The sequence below is a fragment of the Lates calcarifer genome, linkage group LG2 (genome assembly GCF_001640805.2).
Source record: "Lates calcarifer isolate ASB-BC8 linkage group LG2, TLL_Latcal_v3, whole genome shotgun sequence".
Classification (NCBI taxonomy): domain Eukaryota; kingdom Metazoa; phylum Chordata; class Actinopteri; family Centropomidae; genus Lates; species Lates calcarifer.
The window spans coordinates 1,333,453-1,360,033 of record NC_066834.1 but is presented as its reverse complement, the minus strand read 5'-3'; the positions used below and the strand labels follow the sequence as shown (position 1 = coordinate 1,360,033).

The 26,581-nt window shown below is 42.7% G+C and overlaps 1 protein-coding gene across 1 annotated transcript in view; it reads right to left on the bottom strand.

Moving 5' to 3' along the window:
* Nucleotides 1-630: 630 nt before the first annotated feature.
* galnt18b (UDP-N-acetyl-alpha-D-galactosamine:polypeptide N-acetylgalactosaminyltransferase 18b) overlaps nucleotides 631-26,581 on the bottom strand; it is a 66,863-nt gene continuing 40,912 nt past the window's right edge. Inside the window, 8 exon segments of the mRNA XM_018663093.2 lie at nucleotides 631-1,281; nucleotides 5,818-5,982; nucleotides 8,698-8,793; nucleotides 11,253-11,390; nucleotides 14,180-14,365; nucleotides 25,609-25,723; nucleotides 25,965-26,044; nucleotides 26,046-26,163. Coding sequence (XP_018518609.1) covers nucleotides 1,135-1,281; nucleotides 5,818-5,982; nucleotides 8,698-8,793; nucleotides 11,253-11,390; nucleotides 14,180-14,365; nucleotides 25,609-25,723; nucleotides 25,965-26,044; nucleotides 26,046-26,163 — 1,045 coding nt within the window. The 3' untranslated portion in view covers nucleotides 631-1,134.

Genomic DNA, 26,581 nt, shown 5'->3' with positions numbered 1-26,581 from the left:
CAGGTGCACACAACAGTCAGAGCGCAGAGCCACGCTGTTTCTCAGCTTCTGCCCCTGCGTTTGTCATTTTAAACCGACGACACCACTTCCATGACTCGTTGGAAACGGCGTCTAAATGATGTGCACATGCATGTACATTAGTGTGTGTACAGTATTCAATAAAAGGCTGAGAACACATGCAGATAAACAGCAAATGAAGAAAACAGCAAAACAAAATGCACTGCAGAAATCAGTGTGTATGTATGTGTGTGTGTGTGTGTGTGTGTTGTACAAGCTAACGTAACGACACAAACCTGCATGTGTTCATCAGTTTTCTGTTTTTATAAATCAGTTGTGTTTTGTTCTGTGTATCCTGCAGCATTTCTATATCTGCTTCTGGTTTGTGTATTTGTTAGCGCTGTCTGAATTCGAGATGCATTTTATTTTGGTGCATATAGACTGTCAGGATGGTGAAGAGGTTCTCCTTATTTGTTTGTATTTTCCTATTGTGCGGTGTATTGAACTCTCGGTGCGAAAAAGTCAGAGAGTGTTGACAATGAAGAATCTATTTGGGATCCAGTCCCTGACAGGACGGCCGTTATGTTGAGATTTAAATAACAATGAAAGGAAAAAGTCACTTGCACTCAGTCGTTTACATCAGGTATTTTACTGTTATATATTACAAATATTTGAAATATTTACATTTAGAAAATTACGCATTGTTTTCAGATTTATTCCAACATTTTCCCACAACTTTACAGCTGAGTCGCATAATAAACCTACAAACCTGAGACACTAAAATAAAATACTTACAGCAGGGACAGGTTCAGAAAGCTTGCTACACGGTAGCAAATATGAATAAAGTACAAAACCATATTGGACCCATAACATCTTTAAAGTCAACGAAAATCTGACTGAACTGTATTTACCACAAAATATACTAAAGAACTACCTTGTCAAATCTGCAAAATATCCGCCAACTATGGCTGATCCTGTAGGCAAAATAAAATGTTTAACATTTATGAAGTGATGTCGACCGCTCATCAGAATGAAGTGCCATCTTCTTACCCTTTCACACACGCAGACACGCGTGCACACAAAAGAAAACAGCTCGGTCCAGTCCGGTGTTCGCTCAGGTCTTCTTTCAGCCGTCCATCATAACGAGCTGCTAAACAGCACGTTTGTGATGAACCACTTCTGCCCGGTGCATTTCTGCAGAGCCAGTTGGTAGCCGAACTCATTGTCACTGCTCGCTACAAGCTCTAGGCATCTCTTTGATTTCCTGTTCTGAATGGATCCTCCCTGAAAAGATAAAAGCAGGCTGGTTAAAACTGTGCCGAGCTCCAGAAGAACAATTTGTGCTCACGATATAATGTGCCTCTCTTTAAACCCACACTGCTGTGAATGGATGTGAGTGAGAGCCCTGAGCTCTGTGCGTTTTGGCTGATTCACTCCACCATCCTCATCGGGCCTCGCCAGATAGCATCAACATGGTTTCGAGGCAAAAACAACAAACAAGCAATTGCCAGCATAGTCATTAGCTTACTTCTGGGCAAGGCCAAGATTGTGAGAGAACACACTGGATGAACAGACAGAAGCACAAGATGAAGAAAACACAAAAGAGACACAAAAACATCTGGTGCTGAGGTGAAGAAAACTGAAACAAAGCACGGCTCGTATCATGTTTCCAAACCGTAACTGTATTGTGTAAATTCAATTATTCAAGAAACAGGAAGTCTTTGATTTATGGGAACATGAGAAATACAGTCCAGGCTGTGATTCTTTGTTCTTCAGGCTCCATGCTTCAGCACATTCAGGTTGAAATAAAATGACGGATTCTGCCTTTTCCACCCTTTTCTTTAAGTAACACAAAAAGACCTGTGTGCGAGAAACAGCCCTTTTTCATCAAAGTGCCCAAAGTTTATGGCTTCAGAGGAAATCGGACAGATGCACATGAAGTCAATTTAAATCATATTTGACTTTTTGTGAAGTCTGAAACCCACAGACATCAGACGCTTTGTACTTTCCCTGGTTATGTTTTCTCAGGTCTGTGCTGCAGCTTTTCAATCCAGCTGTATATGTTATCATGATCCCGTTAGCGCCCCTTTAGCTCCCTGGTACCACCCCGTTAGCATTCCGTTAGCACCTCGTTAGCATCCTGTTACCACCCCATTAGCATACCGTTAGCACCTCGTTAGCATCCTGTTACCGCCCCATTAGCATTCAGTTAGCACCTCGTTAGCATCCTGTTACCACGCCATTAGCATTCCGTTAGCACCTCGTTAGCATCCTGTTACCACCCCATTAGCATTCAGCTAGCACCTCGTTAGCTCCCTGTTAGCATCCCGTTAGTACCCTGATACCACCCCGTTAGATCTCTGTTAGCACCTCGTTAGCTCCCTGTTAGCACCCCGTTAGTACTCTGTTAGCACCCTCTTAGCTCCCTGTTAGCACCTCGTTAGCTCCCTGTTAGCATCCCGTTAGTACCCCATTATCTCCCTGTTAGAATCCCATTAGCATCCCGTTACCACCCCGTTAGCTCCCTGTGAGGCACCAGAGCCAGAGTCAAGTTTGGAGCCTGAGGACAATTTCTTATTGATATGAATGTGTAGAAATTACAGTTTTGGCGCTTCTGTCCTCAACTACTCATGAAACAAGTCCTGATGATTATTACTGATGTTTATTAATATAGAAAAACAAAATATAATGTGAGCAGTGTTGGTGTGACAGGAGGGAGACACCGATTATCGGTGAATTCCCGTTGTCTCTGATTAAAGTTTATAAAACCAACCGGAGTGAAACAGTCTCTGCAGAGACGGTGTTGGTGGAGTTCCTCAGCTCTCCATCAGTGTGGCTCTTCACTAAATTAATCCTGTGAAACTGAGCTGTTCTGTAAACTCTGGAATCCAGAGAAGATGCATTTGTGGGAGGACGGCATAGCTAGCTAGCAAAACTTCTTAGAAGTTGCAGTCGAGCAGGAGAAGCACTGATGCTAACACGGTGCTAATATTGAGAACAGCTGTAGTTTTATGGATGGGGTTATGCTGAGTGGATGATAAGAGACGGTCTGACTCCACAGTGACTTAACATGTGTTCAGGAACTATTTTCTAACATGAATAATGTGTTTAGAGACAAAGCTCTGAATTTGCTGTACACTGACTTTAAAAGACTTTCCAGAGTGAGGCAGAGACCTTATGTGGCACAGAGCAGCTGAATACACAGTTGTATGTAAGCACTGACAAACCGGTTGTTAGAATGAGAATAGTAAGTATACCCAGAGGTGTGATGGCCTTGGCCTTGTTGTGGGGTCTCTGCCTTTAGTCTGATCAATTCACCTCTTCACCCTGAGCAGCTCTTTGGCTGAATGATGAGCTGCAGTCCACCTGCTGACTTTATGTTTTTCTGTAAAATTACTTCTGACCCTCCTAAACCCTGTGTGTTAGAAATACTTGAATGTAGTATCCACTGTTTTATTTCAGACTGAATGCGTAACTATCTGGGGTTCTTTGGCTCTGGACTGTATGGAGTCTGGAGGAAGAGGAAAAACCTTTAGCTCCAACAATTTACAAACTTTAATATGACAGCTGTTTCCACAGTGTGAACAGAGCGAGCACATCAGCAAAAATATTCCAGCATGTCTTGATGAAACGAGGCAGGATTTTCTCATTACAGTGCCGAGGCTGACAAAGGGCAAGTGGCTGAAGAGGAGACCATCACCATTCAATACAGAGTGGAGAGAGTTGTGAGGAAAAGGCTCTTTGCAGTTCTGCTCGAGGAATGTAGAGAGACGTGGGAGAAAAAAAAAGACCTAAGGATTGGACAGGTTGTACAGACTGTGAGTTAAATTATTCTTTCTGTATCTCCACAAGAGTTTGGCCTGTCTCTGAGGTCCAAGAGACATTTTTTATAGTAATAACTGCTGGAAGTAGGCGTTTATGGACCAATATGTAGAGATGCTCTGAGGCAGCACAGGAGTGCAATCAAGACGTTAAACTAAAGCGTATCATCTGTACAACTCCTGTCCTTTGTGTACTGAATCTCCATTCTGGGCACAGCGGTTCTCGGCTGAGCTGTGCATGAGTGAGGCGATATTAGATTATAATGTTTTATGATGTGATACACCGTCTCCACTGACAACTCAGCATCTTTGAAGACCACACGACGTGGTCGAAAGCTTCACAATCAACCAGTCAGATATTCTTTTCTGAAGCTGCTGTTTGTGAAGCCAACAGAGAAGCTTCGAGTTAAGTTAAGGAGCTGGTGTTTGACGTAGACGTGGGTCTCCAGAGGACTTGTTTCCAAACACTGGATCAGTGAAGTGCAGAGTCTACCTGCATGTTAAACCACCTGTTTAAACCCTGTTCAGACATGGCCTCATGGTCTGAGTTTCAGGCAACACACCTGTGTAAAAAACACAGTAGTCCGTGTATTGTTTGCTAATAAAGTACCAGACAACATCTCGTAGATGCTGCAGTACATTTTAAATACAGGACAGTCAGTGTTGACTGCATCTGTTAAAGCACACAGTGAGTCTTCATCCTGTGAACACTTTCTCTCCCAAAACCTCATCTTTGTGTCTCTTAGTCAAGTAGATGTTTCTCTGCCTCATCGTGGTGTGGTTGTAGTGGATGTTATTTATCCCCCAACAACAAGAGGTGACAATGAGCTCATTCAACACTTGAAAACAAACTTTGACAGGCGACACAAAGGTGAGATGTGTTCTTTACCGGAGCCTTTTCAATAAATATTTCTGGGTTTTTACGAGAGAACAGACTCAAAGGACGAGGATAAAGCTGTACTATGCTCTGTGAGCTCAGCCTCACTCCACAGATAGAACTATTTTTCTGGCTCCCACTCAGAGAGACGACATCCTTATTCCTAATCCTGCCCACAAAGCTCTGATTGGCCGACTGTTTCTCAAACCTGAACATGTGTTTGTTTTTCTAATCAGCACCTACAAACTCATGACTAATCTGCAAGCACACAATTCATCCCTTTCACAAACCAAGGCTGATCAAAACCACTTAGAGGCTTTTACAGTGGATGAAAGAAGTGAAGCATTTTGCACATTTTATTTTTGTTACTGCTCAGAGATTAAGAAGATCTCCAGCTAATCAGGTTTTGTGCAGAATGGTGCAACATTTAAATTAACGGGGAAGAAACTTTCTCTAATTTGTCGACGGCTCTGTTCAATAATTGATGCCGTATTCCAGAGACATGATGTGCTGCAGCCTTGCTAATACATCCCACTTACTGAATTACACAAAGTCAACTTAAATAACCACTTAAAGTTCAGCGTGAGGAGATGTGACACATGACTTCAAGCATATAAAACCTTTTCACACCTGTAGCGGCGGCACAGAGGAGTCAAAAGAACATTGTACTCAATATAACAAGCTTCTAATATGAAGCACATTTGGGATTTTATAGACATTTGGCTAAAAAAGAACAAAAATCTATAATTAACTGCACTGACAGCTTAGCAGACAACAATATGAGGTCTTTTGAGCCCAAATCAAAGCATGCTGCAAATCCAATTCACTCTGTGTCACGGGCATTTTGTGAGGTGGCTGCTTGTTCTGTTAAAACAGTTTGCGAGCACAGAGCCGCTAATGAAGACAGACAGTCATTAAGTTTCGATGACTCTTCATGTCTAAATGAGTTGCAGAATTGGGGGGAACTCCGGTCAAACAGTAAATTAAACCACTTGCATGATTAAACGCCGCCTCCACAGTTGGTTCTGCTGTCGCACTCAGCCTCAGTTAAATTACCTTGATTATTAACAGGAAACTGAGCGTTCACCTTGTGTTTTCTGACCATGTGTCGTGTGTTGTCACCTGAGTGAAGAGCCAGTGGAGCTTCATGCGTTTGGCTGCAGCGTAGCTGCATTCGATGAGCCGAGGTCTGCTGTTCACATCCACCAGGCACTTGTTGTCGTCGTCATCAACGGTGGGACTGAGGAGCCCGATGTGCAGCTGCTGAGCACTGGTGTAGTACACGTTCTGCAGGAAACACCACATCCTGCTATGAACAAACTGCACGCAGCTATACAAGCACACAGACGGCTGAGGCTGACATTTAGATAATGGCCCTTCCAGAGCTGTATATGACCATTCAGGTAATAAATTATGCAGCAAATGAGGCTTGCTCTCGGGTTGTCTTGACTATGAAAAAGACATCTATGAGGTTGATTTACATACACTAAATATGCGTATTTATACAGCCATTCTGACTGAATGGAGGATAAGGAAAGACAAGGCAAGGCACACAAAAGAAGCTCATGATTAATTCAGGAACAGGCAGAAAACCTGAATAATTGTCCTCTCTCTGATGGAGTCCTTCCCAACTTTTCATTTTTTATTTTTGAAGGGCAGTTGTTTGCTCACATTAAGCTGAAAGAAACTGAAACTCATTTGCTGGAATGAAGCAGGAGAAGCATGTTGTGTATTCAAAAAGAGAGGGAGGGAGAGACTGTGTTGATTATATTTACAGATAGGATGGCTCAGTTTATTGGTGTAACACTGACTTTAGTTTGGTTAGGGTTGCACAGAGGAATAAGCAGGAGATTGTTGACAAAACAAGGACGTTCTGTACATGATTAAATCACTAAATGGTGCATCTTACAGACAGGGCCTGATGTTTATCATGATATAAATCCAATCACTGTTTCTGTCATTTCCTCTTGTGTCTCGCTCCCTCTCCTGATGTTCGGCTGTTCACGGCTGCAGGAGCCCAAGCATCAGCTCGTACGCTCTGTGCTGTGAGAGTCAACCTAACCTGCTGAACTCTGGTCCAGCCACGTGATTGGTTCAGGTGAAATCGACGTTGTATCACCTTACATTTCTATCGAGGAAAAGTTATTTTGCGATAATTATCGTCATTGTTTTATCACCCCGCTCTGCTCACAGAGGTGGAAAAGATTTGTTTACAGATTTTACATAAAAATATATGAAGAGGAGTTCTGAGTGAGTTACTTTGTTTTACTGATACACAGTTTGAACAGTTCGATCCATATCAGAGTAAAACTTGAGTAGAAAGCAGAAAGTTAAACACAGTCCCTGTCTGAAAACATTTCATGAGTGGGACCAGGTTTCTCTCTGAATCAGAACCCTGATATATTTTCTCTTACTAAAAATAAAAACATCAGAGCCATGTTCACCACCTCTGCTGCCTGTCTCACTTTTATGCTGATCCTTCTTTTACTCTAATCTTATTTGTCTGATAACGCCCAGGCAGCCTCCTGCCTCCTTCACACCAGACGTTTAACAGTCTGACGAGTGTGATTCTTTTGTTTGCGCTGCTCTCTTTTGGAGCGGTGCAGGCTGCCAGGCCGTATGTGTCTGAGGTTTTTCCATTGTTGCTGCTCTTAAGTCGGTATGTTTTATTACTGCTCGAGCTGAAGTACGTTTGCTGACAACACGCTCTTGTAAAAGTCGGCCACGTGCCGGATTGTAAGCTTTGTAATACTCTTCCTTTCCCGTGTGCTTGTGCAGTTTTCTTTCAGCACGTCGATGTACAAAGTCTGGCTCTCCCAAAGCACCGTGGATGAAAAGTAGCCGGCACTGACAATGACACATTTTGACTGACTACAGCAAACATGTGCAGCAGCTTATGTATCTGTATCACTACAGAGGCAATCCAGGAGCTAATTCCTCTCCGTGATGTAACACTGAAACATAAAAATAGAGCAGACTAGATTTGTCTTGCAGAGGAGATCCCTAATCTCATTAGGAATGCTGGTCCTCCTCCAATCCTTTGTTTGATATGCCTGGATTTATGAGAGATTTATAGCACATAACATATTTATAATCTGCAAGTTTTAAAGTTATCGAGGCTCAGAAGGGCTGCAGAAGTTGACTTATGAGTGTTTTAAGGACAAAGTCTTAATAAGATTCCATGAGATTATACGGATTTCTCACTAAAGATTTCTCCTGAATCACTTTTAATTTGCGCTGCGGTGTAAATGTCAATATGGGCGTAACGCGTCCGAAACGGCCGATAGATTAATTTGAATTGAGAGGAATAATGTGAGATCAAGCCTCGCTCTATAAGACGAGTTTACAACTGTCACAGCAAGGTTAAACAATCTGTGAAAACAATCTGCTCAGACATAATGGATGGAGGGATCGATAGGAGCTGGAGAAGGCTGGAGAAAGTAAATGATAATCAGCTGTGCTAACATTTGAAAACACTTAAACTCCCTGTTGTTTGGGCTGACATGTATCCTGGACAAGAAGTCCAGGGATTCACTTTTGAAGACGCTAATGAAAGACACATAATAACCAGGCAGCGGAAATAAGAGACAAATGTTGGGGTTCGATCGAACTTCTAAAACTGTCTAAAACAGGATTTCACATTGTGTTTTCTCAGTAAGATGGTATTTTCTTCTGAGCTGGATTCAGTTAGAACATGTCACCTCTAAATGTAGGTGTATGAAAAATGGGAAGGAGTTTAATATGTATTTGAAAACATCGAGGAGTGTTTCTGTGAGGGGCAAAGTAGAAAAGTTGATCCTGTTTTATGAGGTAAAGCTACTGAGTTTGATCCAATCTAAAAGCAGAGGAGAGACGAGCCATTTTTCTTCGGGACGGGACAGGTTTTATTGAGGAAGAAAAACCCGAGATGGAAATAAAATCTGGAGGTGATATATTAAATCTGGCTATATGCTACACGCTGCATGAAACCGTGGTGCAGAGAGAGGGAGGGAGGTTTCTAACCTGAGGTGTCATCCCGTGACAGAGATACAGGATGGGGACGTTGTCGTTGTCGGGCCCCTGGTCCAGACACAGGTCGTTCTTCAGAGAGTTTTTCAGCTGACAGAGAAGACGACACAAGAAACAAAGGTGTGATCTGTCAGGAGGTAGAATCAGAAATATCTCAGTGTTTAAGTGTAACTCAGATATTAACCATCAAGCTGCTGTTCCAGCTCACCCTGCCCTGATGTTTTCCTGACTTCATCTAATTCCTGACTAAACACAGAGCGAGAACGAAACATCGACCACCTGCTCGCTTTAACTCTGCTCTGCATTATTTCTACTGCCGGGGAAAGAAATGATTATCCAGGCGTTAGGAGCTGCTCACTGCAGTGTTTACTGTGAGAGTTACAAGAGAGATGTTTACATCCAACAGTAACAATCTAATGCCAGCATCAGACATCTTCACCAGGATTCACATAAACAGAATATAAATATAAAAGGATACAGAAAACACAGAAGGAGCTGTAGCAAACTGAATCATGCTCTGAATCCTCTTCAATGCGTTTTTGCTTTATAAAAATGTAAATCAGAAGCGTTCTGCTTGATGAACGTGGGGCAGACGCTGAGGCCCTCAGGGTTATTCATGCGTGTCGTGACAAAGGTCCGCCTGATTGTGAGATACAAACTGCACCGTAGGGAGTTCCAGGGACGGTGGTTTGTGTGAGGAGTGAATTAGGTAAAGACGTGGGATCAAAAGAACTCAGCCGGCGATGATTCAGCTCCCCGTTGGTTCGGGAGACTTCTACTTGTATCTGATAATCATTAAATCCGCAGGCAGCACATGGTCCCATGCAGCAGCTCAGGTGTAAACATTTCTGCTGCGTGAGTGAGAAAACAGTGAATATTCAACACTAAGTGACACCTGTGGGGACGGCATTAGCTTAAAGTCACAGGGAAACAGCAGGTGGAGGTTCTTTAGCCTCCACCCAGAACTTCCTCACCCACATTTTTAGATCAGGAGGAGGAGAGAGAAATGAACATCACAAACACAGTGTGTGGAAATGTGAACAACGTTTTAGCCAATGAAAACACTGTAGCTCTGGGATCGTCGGTGTCGGTGGATCCACCATTTTAATCCAGACTGAATCTCAACAGCCACTGGATGGATTTGTCCAGTACTTTGGTTTATGACCATTCAGCCTCAGTTGTATTGTCTTTAATGCTGATTAGCACTGTTGTCTTATTGAGTCTGTTCTTCACTAAAGTGCAGTAAGATCGCAGAGACAAATCTTAATGACCTTCCTCGCCTTTTTAAGGTCCGGGCTCTGAATAAGGCCCAGGAAATTCTGGCAGATTCGAGCCGCCTTCTGTTCAGGGAGCTTGTTCTGCTTCTGTCTGCTCGCAGGTTCAATCTGCCGAGATGCAGAACAAACAGATTTAAGAACTCCTTCGTTCCTGCTGCTGTCAGATTTTTAAATGACTCACTGTGGGTTTATACTAATGCGTTGTTTTTACCAGTTTATGTTCATTTAAGTATTTGTAGCAGCCTGTTTATTGGATGTCTATTTATTTATTGTTAGACTTTTTGGTGCAGTGTGATTTATCGTTCTACAGAGGTCGAATGATTTATTCTGCAGGCTGCACAACAGTTTGCCCTTTGGGGGTAATAAAGATAAAACCTAATGGGAATGTTAGCACCTTAGCATGCTAAACTGGGATGGTGAACATGGTAAACATTACAGTATAACCTGCTGAACACACACTTCCTGCCATGACACTGCACTCACAGCTAATTATGCTTTACAGGACGAGAAAAGAGATTTTAATAAAAACACACATAAAAAGATTTTTGTCATATTTAGCACATATCAAAAGATAACTGAACAATTAGAGCTCACTGTCTTTAAATGATTTAGTTATAAGGCGCCTTTTTTTTTAATCACTGTGTTGAACGAGGATGACGCTCTGCTCTCATGCAGTGACTCCTCAAACTACCACGACTGGCTAACCCATCAAATGCATGTCACAGATGTAGAATAATGAGGTCAGCTAACTTGGAGAAATGAATGTAATGAGGCCGGCCTATTTCCTCGCCATTTGTCAGTTAGTCCAAGAAAGAAGAAAAGAAATCACCCATATAAGAGAAAGCAGAGCCGTAACACTGCGGTGTGTGTGTCAGTGTGTGTTAGGCTGCATCACAGTGATGTGAGGTGGGAGGACCGTGGAAATAAAACCCTGCTGGCTGTCGATGTTTCTGGCTTCCCTGACTAATAACATTCTGCTGGCGACATCTATATTTAAAATAAGCTTTAATTAATTGTTGTATCTGTGAATCTACTTCCATGACAACAAACCAAGAGGAAATTCTTCCTCAGAAAGAAAGAAAGAGTCAAAGTTGCTGCAGAAAACCTTGTCTTTGTGAAGTGTTTGTGTTCCTGACTGCAGCCATCCGGATCCCAACACAAGGGATTAGAATGATTTGCCCAGGCGCGGTTTAGCCTTGTTTTGGCTTTTGCAAGCACTGAATTGAATCTGGGATGAAGAGCGAGGCGGCGGCGGCGGCGGCACTGGCTTACCACTCCATATGCGATGGTGTCGCTGTACATCCTCATCTCGGGGTAGATGTTGACCAGGTACCATCGGAAAGTTTTACACTGCAGCCTCTTCCTCAGAGCCTTCCTCTCAGAGATATCACCGATATCAATCCCTGAGTCCTGGATTCATTCAGCAGCCACACACACACACACACAGATGCACACCAAGCATAAAATTGATTAGCCGTGGTTTGTGAAGGAGTGAATCAGATAATGGGCCATTGAGGAGCATTGTGGAGCCATTTGTTATGTATCTGAATAGCCTCTATAGGGTTTAGATTTTTTTTTTGGAAACCGTCGACTGTATAAGTCCAGCTGCTCCTTCACACAGCCAGGACTCAGGGTTCTTCTTTGTTCTTGGACCTATTCTATGTTGTCATTGGGCGTTGGTGCACTGTCACCTAACAGCAGGTTCTGGGTTCGAACCCTGCTTCAGCCTTCGTGGGTTTCCTGCAGGGAGTCATAAGTGCATGTCAGCATGTCTCCACAAGACGAGCAGATTGGGTTAATTGGTGACTCCACCTGTCTCGACCTGTTCAGGGTGTTTTAATTCACCATTTTAATTTATCTCATTGTTTTTATGCAGATGACACTCAGCTCTACTCGTCAGTAATTTAACCAACCTCAGATGACTGCCTAAAAGCCACGAGTTACTGGATGTCTCAAAGTTTTTGAAAACTTAATGAGGATAAAGCTGATAAAGCTCAAACAACAGACAAAATTAGGCCGAACGTTTCCCTGCATTTGAAAAATCGTGCTTTTTGCAGTTAATATCTCTAAGATCAGACATATTCTATCTTTTCAATGAGCTGAAAAACTAACATAAGCTTTCATGTCCTCCTTGAAGACTGTAATTCTGAAGTCTATCAGTGGAATTTACAATTAAATATAAAATCTTAGTTATTCCTCATCACTCTGAGAACATCACTGAATTTCTGTCAGATGTTTCTCTGCTCACGAGGTTTCAGTTCCTATCTGAGGCACAAAGAGGGAAAATTATTCGACATTTCAAAACCAAATATTAAAAAAAAAGTAGCACAGATCATTGAATCAGTGATTTCTTTTCTCATTAATCATCTAACGACCGCTCAGGCTGGAAACCACTGAACTAAACAACCTGTTTCTTGCACCTCGAGCAGCTAAAACAGTAAAATGTTAATGGTGTGTAATGATATACACCGTCGGTCAGAATGAGTACTTTTACTGTTGATACTTGATTACATTCTGCACTTTTACTAAATGCAGTATTTACTGCTGTTTTATTGGTGCTTTCACTTTGACTTCCACCATCACTGTCACCATCTTCCCCGTGTTGTTCACTGTATCTAATCCAATGTCACTGATTCCTCTCTTTAATAACTCAGACGCTGCAGTGGGTGCACATTTTGCTGACGTGGCTCTCTGGTGCTCAAAAACATCACAAAGTGAAGTCAGATGGGCGCGAACTCTGGCACCGTGTTGATTTTTACACTCTCAGAGGTAAATTAACACTGACAATTCTGCTGTGTAGTTAATTCATGGGGCTAAAGCTGGGGCTAAATTTCATGCTTCTTGAGTACAGACTCTGTTAAACGCCTCATTATTGACTGAATGAATTGCCTGCAGATGTTCATCTATTCATAACGTGGATTTACATATTCAAACAGATTATGCAGGAGAAGAGAGGAAAAAAAAAAAAGCTTCCGTGAACAAACATTTGACTTAGCCTTTGAGGGATGCTACATTTAACAGAAGACGACATGGCACGATTATTTATTTTAATTTACCGAATCCAGTTCAAGATCAAATAAAAATCTGTATCTTCTGAAGACCCTGAAAATAAAACACTAATCAACTGTGAAAAACACAAGACAGCGTGAAGCACATGTATTTTATATCAGATAGATTCATGCTGACTTTTCAAACTATGAGATATTTTGTTCTATACAAGCTGTTGACACTGCAGATGTCTTTATTCAGCATCTCAAATAATACAATAAAGCCTCAGATTAAGACAGAAAAGAATAAATTGACTGCATTTCTGCTGAAAAATACATAACATCTTCTTCTCTCTGTGTTTCATTTCTTCTTTCTGGATTATTCATTATTTTGCTCCCAAGTCACAGCTGTAATCCACTTAGTGTCTTTAATTAATCTTTTAAAACTTTATTGTCGTTCTTTGCATTGAATTTTCTGCCTGTTAATGTCTCAGTTTAAACTGTTTTATTGAATCATATCAAGTATTTATTTATTCTGTGGCACGTATTTAATTCAGGCCTCTCTCTAAGTGACAAGAAATCATTTCATTCCAGCCTTGTGGAGGTGTCAGGGGCATGAGTCAAACTAAACATCTGCGATGGGAGGAGTGCAGCTGATAACAGATGACATTCAACCCGCTAACATTTAGATTAGGTGGCTGGAGAATGGAGCTGCCTGTAGATTTATGATGGTATCAGTTTATATCATCTGTATTCATATTTGTGGGTTTGTGCATCATTTTTTCACATCTGAATTGGACCTCTGCTCCCCTCAGACCACGACACAAAAAAACAACAGGAAGAAGCTGAAAAAAGAGAAAACTCTTGATAAAGCTTTGGCACGCTGACTGAAGGCTGAGGCTCCTTGTGTTCTCATGCTCTCTCCATTAGAAATGGACAAACATCCTGATGTGATGGCAGCTACAGCAGACGGTGATACTGACGCTGTCTTCCTGCTCTGCTCATACGAAGTCTCAGCGGCTCTGCCATCTGTCAGTTAAGCCTGTGGCAGGTTCAGAGCTGACATCTGACATTTGAAAAATAGGACACATGTATATACTGACGAGGTTTAGAAGCCGTGCAGTATGGCACACACTGTTTCATCTTAGGTGTGTGTGAAGCTGATAATGAAGCTTCTGCTTTAAGAGAAACTATTTTCCGGTGCTCTCTCACCTCCAGGGGAATATTCCAGGCCATGTAGACGTGGCTTTTAAACTCGTCCATCCAAACCTCTGCGACTCTGAGGGCGTTTCGCCGCACGTGGGACGTCAGGTCCTCGGTGTAGGGTTTATGAGCGCGCTCGATGTGCGCGATGCGAGCGCAAGGCAGGACCTCGACGCTGCCGCCACACTGCCACACCTGGAGTTAAGCATCACAAACACAAAGAAAACACAAAACTGAACAAAGTTCAGCTGAAAGTGTTCAGCTGTGGCCTCACACACATTAAAAGTCACAGTACACACACAGAACCTCTGGGACTTGAAACCACAGCTGGCTGCACAGATGTTGCTGTGACCCTGATGTTCGTGCTAGCTAGGTTTCTGTGGAGCAGTGTAGAAATGTCTGAAGTTTACTTTAGGAAGTGAAAAGTTTGAGTAAAGTTCAATCCCTCATGCAGCCGAGGAAAACAGACAACACATTTTTACTCCTGAGTTGTTTCATTAACGTGATGGAAAAACGCTGTGAACTCTCGTTCTCCTCCACTGTTCTGTTCTTCAGCAGTGAGTGTTCTGAATATCTGTTTTAATGCTAACAACAGACTCAGGCTGGAGGATCTCCACAGTCGGTGCAGCGCTCCATGATGGCAGCACTTCCAGGCTCCTCAGAGCGCTGGCCGACGGGCAGAGGCCCCTCATCATCATATCCTTATCTGTGACAAAGGAGTCCCAGGTGGTGGGAGACGTTAACGTCCCGGCCTCCAGGAGGAGAAGCCCGAGTCCTTGATGACTAAAAGCCAGTGGCACTAACTCCTCACATAATGAAGACCTCTGGGAGGCTCAGGACCCGGTGCAACTGTGACTCAGCAAACGATGATTCCTTCATGAAGACTAGAAGGAAATGTATGTTGGACAGTATCATCACCATCAGCTCTCAGACTACTCAAATCTTTGCTGCAGGAAAGAACAAAGCACATTACAGCATAATTACTCTTCCATATTACCCTCCATGCATTTCTAATTAAGATCAGTTTCTTTATGTTAACCCTCTTGATTCCTGTTTCTATTTCCATTCTTCCCTGTGTTCATTTACAGCCATAATCTCTGTGTGAGTTATTAATGTTTCAATTTATTCTGTCAGTTTTCTGATCAACATTAACACATCAACGAGGATTCTGAGTTTAAAAAGAGCTAAATGAGAATTAAAGCTTGGAGGGAAATGAATTAGTCCACACAAGGCTGCTGATTAGTATCTGAAGAATCTGAATGGTATCTCAGAGCGATTCAAAGACTCTGCAGAGGGAACGAGGATGTGCTCTGCTGCTATTTACTGTCTCGTGTGTGGTGTCACCAAAGGAGTCTGTGGAGGACGCTCAGAAATCACTTCAATCTGCTGAGCTCGACGTTTAGTCCAGGACAGTTTGTGTCTGCTCCCTCTGCTGCAGCTCCCTGTTTAACCTTTTATCTGGACGTACAGACGTTTAGGTCAGGTTTCACGTGAAGGACGTAACGTTCGGCAGGTCGCCGGTGTTTAGAGATCCTGCCAGAGAGCAATCCAGCCAATCACAGGCAGCGGACATGACAGACAGGCTTCACTAACACAACGTATAACATCACAGTCTGTCACGATATAATCATTTGCACATCTCAGCTCAAAGCTCAGTTCATCAGCCTGTGGCTTTTTACAGTGAACAGGATTTATCTGTTTTTATTAAAAGATTGTTCTTTATTTAAATGTCTGGAATAAAAAGGTCAGATGATATTTTAGATGTTTTATGTGATCTGATATAAATGGAGGTGACTGTGTTAAATCAGCAGATGATATCGTCTCATATCGATCGCTGGCTCCTGAATCGAATCGTCGTCCATCGTATCGTGATGAAACCGTATCGTGGTTCTGGAGTCTGCTGGACTGCTGCATCACTCACAGATTAATTATCATCTCTACACATGACATCCTCTGCTAACTGATAAACAAAATAATCCATCGCAGTCGTTTTCCAAACTCGACTAAACACACAACAACTCTTTAGGTTTGTTCAGGCTGAAAACTCTGCAGTCAAACATTCAGTGAGTGTTCTCCCTCCATTCTTCAGCGTCAACTTTCTCCTCTGATAATGAAACAAATGCTGCAGAGTTTCTGCCCGTGCGACGCCCCTGCACTTAACCACTAATTGTCTGCTGCCTTTTCCAAATTAATTACAAGAAATGGGTCATTACTGTCAAGATAGAAGTCTTCCATTACTGTGAAGAACATTCAGAACACAGCAGATTTCTACAGATGGATATTTCTAACAGCACACTCCTCTTCAATGATCAAACCCACACTCTAATTTGCGTTTGCAGCTACACCACACTTTGGTCCAAGATGGTGGCGAGATGTTGGATCGGTGGCTAACTCCGCCTCCACGCTGCCAGGAAGTTGTAACACAGCAGTTAGATTCACAAAACGTCCGACGCTCGGTCCTTGTCGTTTAGAGCGGCTGCTTTCATACTTCATCCAAACAAATCACCGCTCCACACTCGATCTACTCTGCGTTATTAAAAGTCAGGTCCTCACCCCACAGCAGTGGAACAATCTCAGTCAGGACAGCACGACCACTCCTCGCCCTTGTAAACTTAAAACTCATCTCCTCAAGAAATAGCTCACGTCCGCCCGCTCTCCCTCTTGTATCACATCCCTCTCTGCCACATCCTCCTGCAAATACGCTCCTGTCTAAATCCGATCTTCCTCCGCTCTCTGGCCTCTTAATTTCTTTTTGTAGAACTCACATTACAGCACTATTTGCTGAGATCTATCATCAGGGCTCCATCAGCCTGAGCCTCAGCTAATTTTACTGCTGCCCTCATAATAATTTGCTTTGGATAAGAGCAAGAGCTAAATACTTTTAATGTAAATGTAATGTGAGTGGAAGTGTTTTATTCATTTCTCTTTCTGCCAAGCTGAGCGTCTCGTGGCTTTAAGTGGATTTTGATGGGGGGTGTTCACGAGGTTATTTCACAAAATCTTCGCAGGGACGAGGTGTGATAATGATGCAGCGACACATCAAATCAAATTACAGAAAACACGAGCTTCAGCTTAACGTCTGGCTCGTCAATCTACGTAATGATTTCATGAACCTTCTGCAACCTCTGGTTTGTGTTTGGTTCGCTGACTGAACGTCCTCCACCCAAAATCTATCTTTGGAGTGTGGAGCGCTCACCCCCTGCAGGCTTGAAAGGCAGCTCTACCATGTTTGTGTTTTTCTTCTTCACTGAAGAACAGCAGCAGCTTCAAGTCACATCAGTAACAACGGATTCCAAAAACTTCCACAGCCGAAAAGAAAAAAAAAGGATCAAGACGTACAAAAAATGTCTCAAACCGCCTCAAACAGCATGAAACATTTCTCTGCTGCTCATTGTTCTGCTGGATAAATACAACTCCTCAGAGCTCAAAAGACAGTTTTCAATAGAATATTAATCCTCCTTTATCCCTGTTTTTAATTGGTCATTGAACACATTTGACTTGACTGTTTAACAAAGGGCACAAACTGCATGTGTGCAGCATCGTGTGCCTTTTTAAAGCAGCAGAAAACTTCAAAAAAAAAGTAGAAGCAACCCACAGAGATGGTGTTAATTAGCTGATTAATATAAACGATGAAATCTACATCTGACAAGTTGTGATTTCAGGTGACAAATCTGTCGGCAGCAGCTTCTGTGTAAAATCAAAGACTTTCATCACTGTAGACCACGTTAAACCTGACAGGTGCAGCAGGTTTCACACATTTATTAATTAACTTCATTCAGTCATGAAATAAAAACATATTTTACAGCCTCTGCACTCGATGAACTGTAACAGAGGAATACATCCAGTCCTTCAGTGACAGAGCAGCAAAGATGGCGAACGTAAGAACTAAAAAAAAGATGATGGTCTCGTTTCAGGCCCGGTGGTCTGAGATCTTCCTGCATCAGTCGTGCCGTGAGGATACGATGAGGTGGAATCCATTTTCATCACAAACATTATAGCCCTTAATAAAAGCTGACAGATGTTTGAACACCGCTGGATGTTAAGGACAGAGGAAGGTTTAAAAATCTTCTCTGTCACCACCTTGTGATGTCTGCAGGTTGTTTCCATTTGTGCTCAAAACAAAACAGAAACCGGATAAAAATGGCTTGAAACCCTCCTTGGTTGAACCATGTGCAGCAGCGGCGTTACATGGATCCTGATAGTTTCTGATGTGCGAACGCGGTGACACCTCTTCGATGATAACTGTCAAACTTGGAAAGAAATGCAGCAGCAAAAGAAACATATGCTTCTACAGGCTCCTGACAAGACGAGCAGAACCTCAGGAACTTTTAGCTCCATATCTTCCTGTGATTTACTATGCTGCTTCTTTTTTTCTGTCTGTGTATCTGAAGCTATCTGCTTTCATCACCCTGCACCTCCTCTCCTGTCCCCCACAGAAACCCTAACTGGCTTTAAAAAACAGCCTAATATTTCCTGCTGCATTCATTTCCCATTTCCTTTGTATTTTGTGGTAATAAAGCCCTTCACATCAAAGCACAGACTTACTTCTAAGGTGAAGCTTAGCCTCGTCTTTCTGCTGCCCAGAGCGCAGAGTTGAGGCAGTGTAGACAATAGTTTCCAGTGTGTGTGCAGCAGCTCGCTCTGTCTGCTGTCTGAAAACTGCAGAAAAGAAAAGCTGAACCATTTCCAGACCATCCTTCATCAGCTCTCCATCACTGTCCGCCAGCCTCCACAAACTCACAGCAGAGTTACACAACTGATGTATTTCCAGTGTGAAGGTTGTGTTTGTCAGACTCCTGTTGATCTGAACAACTCCTGATGATGTGTTTGTACATTTCACAACGTGAAACTGGTTTTATGACTTAATTACATAAATGTTCTGGCAAATAAAATCTCAGCTTCGTGTCTGAATAAAGGTCAGAGCAGAAAACAGTTGAAGACAGAAACCCACAGGAATCATCAGAGCGTTTCTCTGCCTAAATGCCACAAACTCAACAGGTTCTGACACAGATCTGGATCCAAGAACAATTTAAGGGTCAAAGCGACTTGACTCAGATCAGTAACACGAGACGCATCTCTATCACACACGGTTGGCAGGAAGGTTATCAGAGTTGGAAGAACCAGAACCATGAACCAGAACCGAGTGTGATGCACGAAGCTCCTGACCCCAGCGCTCATCCCTGTGGGTGGTGGACCCACGAGCGTCTGGAGGCTCAGAGTAGAGCTGCTGCTCCACGTTGCCACTTGAGGTGGTTTGGGAATCTGGATCCTCTGGGAAGTGATGCTGTGGAGACGGACGTCTGGAATATTCTGCTCAGTCTGCTGCCGCCGCGACCCGACCCCGGATGAGTGGAAGAAAATGGATGGACGGATGAATGAACCAATACACGAAGCAACAAAAATCTGGCTCGACTACCTCTGCCATTATATTCAACTTTCACCCATAAAAACCGTCTACAGTGTGAATAACGTGAGCTAATAGGAATTAATAATAAATATTCTGCGATAAAATCAGCAGCAGAACTCTGTATCTTATTGATGAGAACATTATTCAGAGCTCTTCACACTTGATTAGAGTGAGAGGACGTCCCTCACGCTCTCAGCAGTCATCAGTGAAACCAGTGAGAAACTCCAGTCCTGACCCTGTCATGTCCGCAACAAACATGCTGTTGTTTTCAGGTTGAGTGGAAAGATCAGCTGCTTTTCTTTGTGTCTGTGATGATGAAAGTTTTAAACTGATGTTTGACCTTTCATCTGAAGCTGCCACAGACAAACTAATCCTCATGAAGACTGTGGACAGTGAAGGTCTGTGGACATCGTGTCTCTCTGCAGTGAGAAATCCCAGTCACCTCCCTCTCTGCTGTTGATGTGACGGAGCAGAAATCATTGAGCCAAAACTATTTGCGTACCACTGAGAAGAAAAACTGTGTGTATATATATTTTGATAATTTGGGAGAAGTAAGGGTTTAAACAGTGAAAATCCCTGCAGTGGTTTTTATTAGAAATGAAAACAGGCTGTCGGTGCTGCGGGTTAATGTTTTACACGTCCATCCTCTTTTTGTTTTCGCTGACCCTCACTCGGTTATGAACGTTGCTCTTGAACATAAATCTCTAATGAAGAATAAATGCATGTAAATGTAATTTGTAGGAGACCGGGCTGCATCCAGACAGCCCAGTGAAGATTCATAGCTCTGAATTATTAATGCACCACTTACCATCACATCCTGTCTGACTGAAAACATGGAGTTTTCTAGAAGGGTGGAGATGTTGGTGAGTTTCTTGACTGGTTGTTTGTGTTCGTCTAACTCGCCCTCTTCTTCTTCTTCTTACCACGTCTTTGGAAATCTAATCCTTACTACCACTGCTTCACACAGGAGCCATTGGCCATGTTCATTTGTGTTGTGTTATTTACAGAGACTGTATTTCAGTCTTATAAAGCCTCTGGAATCCAAATAAAAACAAGAAACGCTGATAGCTGTGATGCTGCGGACTGATTCTACCTCCAGAAGCAGCAGCAGGAAGAATTTAATTCAGCAGTCTTAATGACAAGAATCTCTTGGCACGTCTGTACATGGGAAATCCCACCAGTTGCAGCCACTTGAGAGGTGCTTATTACCAAATAAAAGCCTGCAGCCTGAACAGAGACGAGCGGAGTTTTGCTGCGTGGATGTGAAACTGAACCCACCGAGAACTAAACTCTCTGTGACGAGGGACTCTGCTCGTTTTCAACAGTTTCCTTCCTCCTCAGAATTTTATCATCAGCACAAAAAAAAGTGTGAATCTGAGAGGAGATCAACACTCAGACATGTTGGCGCGTTACACACACAACAACACCTTCTGGGGTGAAACATTTCACACAGTGATCAAGTTTTCTATCTGCACAGTCGTCTTTATTCAGACTTTCTACTCGAAGCTCAGAATTTACTGAAATATGTTGTGTGTAGCTTCACCTGTGTGCATGTGTGTCCTTGTGAGATAAACAAAATGGCGACCCACTCATGGAAAAAGAGCTGTGGTTCAAAAACTCCACTGTTACATTTCAAAAAGCCTCAAACTCAGATTTTAGAATCTTTCAGCTCCAGGTTGAAGTTGGAGCTTCGCGAGTGTTTGAGGTGATGAACATGTAAATCGAGGCATATCCACATTCATCTCACAGTACACACTACAGCAAATATAACTTTCAGCTGAGTAGAATGAAACCATGAATAATAAGTTATTGGTGGGAGAGGACGTGAGACAGGTCGTCCACTGATAAATGGTCTCATGGATTCAGAAATACAGGACAGACACTCAGGAGGAATGTGTGAAAAATGAAAGAAGGATTAGTGATACACAAAGCCAGACTCAACCAGGACCGGTGCTGGTCTCAGAGCGTTCGCCCTCCCCTCGTCCTCCTGCCGTACGTCACCCTCCCTCCCTGGATGACGCTTGTTGTTGCTCCAGACACTCGTCATCTTTCTCTGTGAAATGATTTCCTGAAACATCTCCTGCTTTGACTTCAGGGTCATTTGGTTTTAAACATTTGGTTAAAGAAGAAAAAGCAGATTTGTTGGACAGCACTAAAAGAAGATAGTTTCCATTTGACGATTTATTTTTATGTCACTTTTTCAGACACCAGAGGTTAACGACAGGTTTAAAGATGATTTAAACTAATTAAAGCTGAACGGCTCAAAGTTCAGAGTTGGACATTTTCTGTGAGAATTAACAGGAATAAACTTGACTGTCACTGGGAATATGTTGATTTTATTGTTTTCTATGTTTTGTTTATTCAGTCTGATTAAATTTCTACTGACAAATAAATTAAAGTCATTTTTACATTTCTATTCATTTTGCAGCATGTGTTTACATTTATGTTTGTCCATGATTTTCTTTAAATTTTCTGTACTACTACTACACTACATTACTTTTCACATTACCTCTGTCAGACAAAAGACTTTCCCATTGATTGTCCTGTTGGTTGGAGATTACTCAGTGGGGTTCAATAGATTTTCGGCAGCACCGGGGGTCATGAAACTCAATCAGTGCTGTTCTACAATTACAGACTGAGTCATTACGGTGCGACGTTTTGTTATTCATCCCACATGATTACACAGAACTCGAAATCTTTTGTGCCTTTCAAACGATGGAGACAGAACGAGGAGGAGGAGGAGGAGGAGGAGGAGGAGAGTGAAAAGCTGACACACATTTTAAAAACAGCTTTATGGTTTTTTCCTGATGCTCGTGCAGCACCCATCAGATCAATAACAAACAGCTGAGTCATGTTTATGGTTAATGCTGAGTGAAATGTGCTTCAGGAGGAAACAGAGAAGTTGAGTGAACCTGTTTTAAAATGGATTTTGTTTGCATGCTGTGCTGCTGCTGTGATATGTTGAATCATAAATATACAGTATATATTTTATATTCATGCCTTCACTCCTGCTTATCTGCCTGTTTCATACATGTAAATAACACTTTCTATAAGAAGTGTTGTATTTAACTACACAAGCTGCCAGGCTCTGATCAATGACCGTACGCTGTCTCTTTAAATATCACAGTAGAATCTCATGTTGCTGTTTAAAATGCTCATACAGATGATGCTACACGCTGCTGAATATCTAACGTGTAAATCATTATTTTGACAGTAATGGTGTTTTATCGCCACTTCCATAAATACTGTGCACAAAGCCCGTCTCATAATTGTTTTTCATGGCCCTCAATGATCCTCATTCCTCAGCACAACCTTCCTGGCATCAGCTGAGAGTGATGATGCCTGCTCTGCTCCTGTAGTGATGCATTGTTGCAGGCTGGCTTCTCTGGCACATTACCCACCGTTCACAGGTGTTTTAGGAAATTATTTGTATTATGCTTCAGTTTCAGGACCGGGTCCAGTCTGCACTGTGTTCTGCTGCAGTCTGACTCGTAAAAGAACGATATCTCAGGTTTGTTCAGAAACAAATCAACACACAGAGCTGCGACAGGCCAAAGGTTGTTCGGTGGCTCTAACGCTGTCACACTTTCTATGAATATCTTTGAGCAGTTTACTGCAAGACGCCACAGATGGTATCGCCATAACTTCCCCCGCACCGACAGGATCTCTTCTGTATCAATGCTCAAGATTAAAAACAAGAATTAAAACTAGTGGGAGCACAGTTTGTAACTCAGACCTTCTCCTCTACAGAGACACGATCAAACAAGCTCTGAGCTGATCAGTTTCCCTCGTCCACAGATGTACAACCTCCTTCAGTCTCAAATGGATATACTGTATATGTGGTGACTGTAATCATTTCATAAACATCTGACATTGTTAAAGTGGCTTTTCAGACAAGAGACGCAGCTGGTGAGAGATCACTGGAACCTCGACCACAGACCGCCTGGTCTTCAATCGGCCTTTTGTTGTTGTTTGTTGTTTTTTTTAGAGCTGTTTAAATGACTGCATGTGACTGTTAATTACTCCTGTAAACATATATATCAACAACTCTTCATGAGGCCTGAAGGAAAAATAGAAAAAGCAAGTGCTAACCTGTACCCTTCAAAATAAAAGTCTTCTACATAATGCAAACACACACACGCCCACAGCTGCACCGAGAGATGAAACTCAGATGAACTAAAGGTTCATTAACGTCACTGCGCCATGATAGAAAAATCCAGCTTCCACAGCAGAGAGCGGCGCCCCCCCCCCACCGCCCAGGACAGCCCTTTCAAGCCTCAGCCAAAGCCTGTAGCTGCTGGCCTGGTTTGAGTGTTTGTCTCTGAGGATCCGTCAGCAGCCAGTCTGAGCTGGCAGGTGGTCTGGAGGCATGACCAATGCGCTGCACACAGACAGACAGACAGACAGACATAGGCGGACCCTGCTGGGGCTCTCCAGCGCTGCTAATCTGGGGCCAAGCCAGGGTCCTCCCCCCCCCCCCCAATCCCTCTGCTTCAAAAGCATTACTGAACTCTAAACTCCATCGACCTCCAGGCAAGGGCGAGTTCCTTCAGTCCAACAGAGCCTGAGCAAGTAAACAACATGGAGGGCGACTCGATACTGAGAAACAGAGCAATGAACCGACGTGATTCATCAAACTGTTTATACGGGGGGGGGGGGGGCAGGACCAGGCTTTATAATATATGAGATAAAATCATCAATGTGTCCAGCAATAAAGCAGCCAGAGAGGCTATTATCAGGCCCAGGAATTCTAAAAGCATGTCATTTCTGGAGGAAAATGACTTAGGGGACTAATCTCTCTTCTTTACTGATGATTGCATCTCTGTCATTAGTGAGGATGGATATTTCCACATTCGGCGTCCTGACGTCAGCTCGTCTCCATTTCCTCCTCACAGTGCAATCTAGTGAGAGTGCAGCTGAGGAGGAGTTGTCCCTCGCTCCTCGCTGCTATTGAACAGGCTGATAGCTGCATTAATGATCTTTGTACAGTAGATATGAGCTATCATTAGCTATCCCTGCGGAGCGCTGTTCTTTCTCTGGCCCATCTGCTTCGTTGTTCTGCTGAATGTGAACGCACACCGAGCGTGTGTTCGGGGGACTCTTCCTAAAGGATCATTTGCATTAGTTTTAAAGCGTTCTGTGTCTGTGTCTCAGTCTGTGTCATTTCAGGTCCTTTAATTATTGGAGAAGGTTCTGAGAACATATCATTCAAATATGAGTTAAAGAAATGAATGATGAAAAATCAGAATAATTAAAATAAATAAATAGGTGGGTGAAACTTGGACTCATAAATTCCTGGCTGTGGTTACTGTGGTTTCCTCTCAGTCAATCCCAAATACACCATCCTCCTGCTTTATATATATATATATATATATATATATACTCACTAACTACGACTTCACACAGAGCTGAAAACAGTCGGCAAACAGCTGCACTTTGACTCCTGCTTCAGAAACATTTGGCAAAAAAGTCACAGTCCCAGTTATCTTAAGAAATAATTCATTAAAATAAATATATATATATTTATGAGGTTACATCACATGATTGAAAGCTCCAGATTAAACTACGACTGTAAATATATATAAGTTGGAGACTGAGGTGAATGACCTTTGACCCCTCAATGTTCAAACCAACATGGACGAGACGTCCTTCGAGCTTTTAGAAGAAACTGGACATTTTAATTTTGGGAGATTAAACAGAGGGAGGTCAGATTATTTTGCACAGTTACACATCTGTGACTGGTTTTTAATGATTTGTCTTCATTAGGAACGAATCAGTTTCTGTGCCACTGTTTAATTCTTTAATGCAAATCGTCAGAATGACGACGACTCAGCTTCATTTACTGCCACTCCATCTCTACACAGTCTTTAAAAGCACAGAGCACACTGCTTAAAGCCAAATGACCTTAGTGTTTTACATACATGGCAGAGAGCGGGGGCCGCCGTGACCTTGCTTCTAACACCCATTAAGTGTCATTATCATGGTTAATTTTCCAGACGTCACCTGGATGAACAATGGCAATATCACTCACCCTGATGCCCAGCTCCACGTTCTCTCCCCCGTACACCTCCATCCCCTCGTCCAGCAGACCGATCTCCTCAAAGTACAGCCTGTCCACCACGAAGCAGCCAATCAGGGCCGGGCTCCTGGGGGGGGGGGGGGTTTAAGATGATGGAGACCAGTTTTATTTGTCTGCTGCTGCTCTCTGTGCAGGTGATGTTAGCTTGGCACAGTTGCTATGGCGACAGCAGCAAGAGAAACGTGACCTTGCACGACATGTAATTTCTGCATTAATGCTGCACAACTTAGCCTCTTACTGAATTCTACATTTTAGAACATCACGTCACATGAGGTCCAGGCTGTGTAGATAAAGCTGTGTTCACTCACTGGATCGGAGCGCTCTTGTTGCCCTTGTGCCACCAGGACTTGGGCGGGTTGAGGTAGCGACACCACAGCTCCCAGTCGAAAGCCCTGGGCAGACAGCGGATACTCCTCGATCTCAAACGTGTCGTACTTGATGTTGTCAAATGACGGAGAGATTATCCGAGTTCTGTCTTCTTGGATTCTCTGCAGGATGGGTTCAGCCCTTCAAATACAGAGAGAGGAGATTTACTGAGAGTTTGTTTTGAAAGATTTCTTCCATTACCTTGGTGATCACAGCTGTCAACTACAGGAACCTTTTCTCAATTCAATTTATTAGTCTGACAAGAATATTTATTCAAAAGAATGTTCTGTGAAGATTTGCAACAATAATTTTAGATTTTGGGAAATAAGGTTATTTTCTTTCTTCTTCAGAGTGAGATGAAAGAATGAGAATAACCGTACTGAAACAAATCTGCAGCTTATTTACTAAAGCTTACTGATATCTTGTTTTGTTAAGCTGTAAAAAACAAAGTGGAAGCAGATTTTGTTCCCTTCAGACTGGGGCTGGGTGCTGCAGAAAAAAATTTATTACAATGATTTTCAGTTGATTTATGTCATCAAATAAATCAAACCAGTGTTTG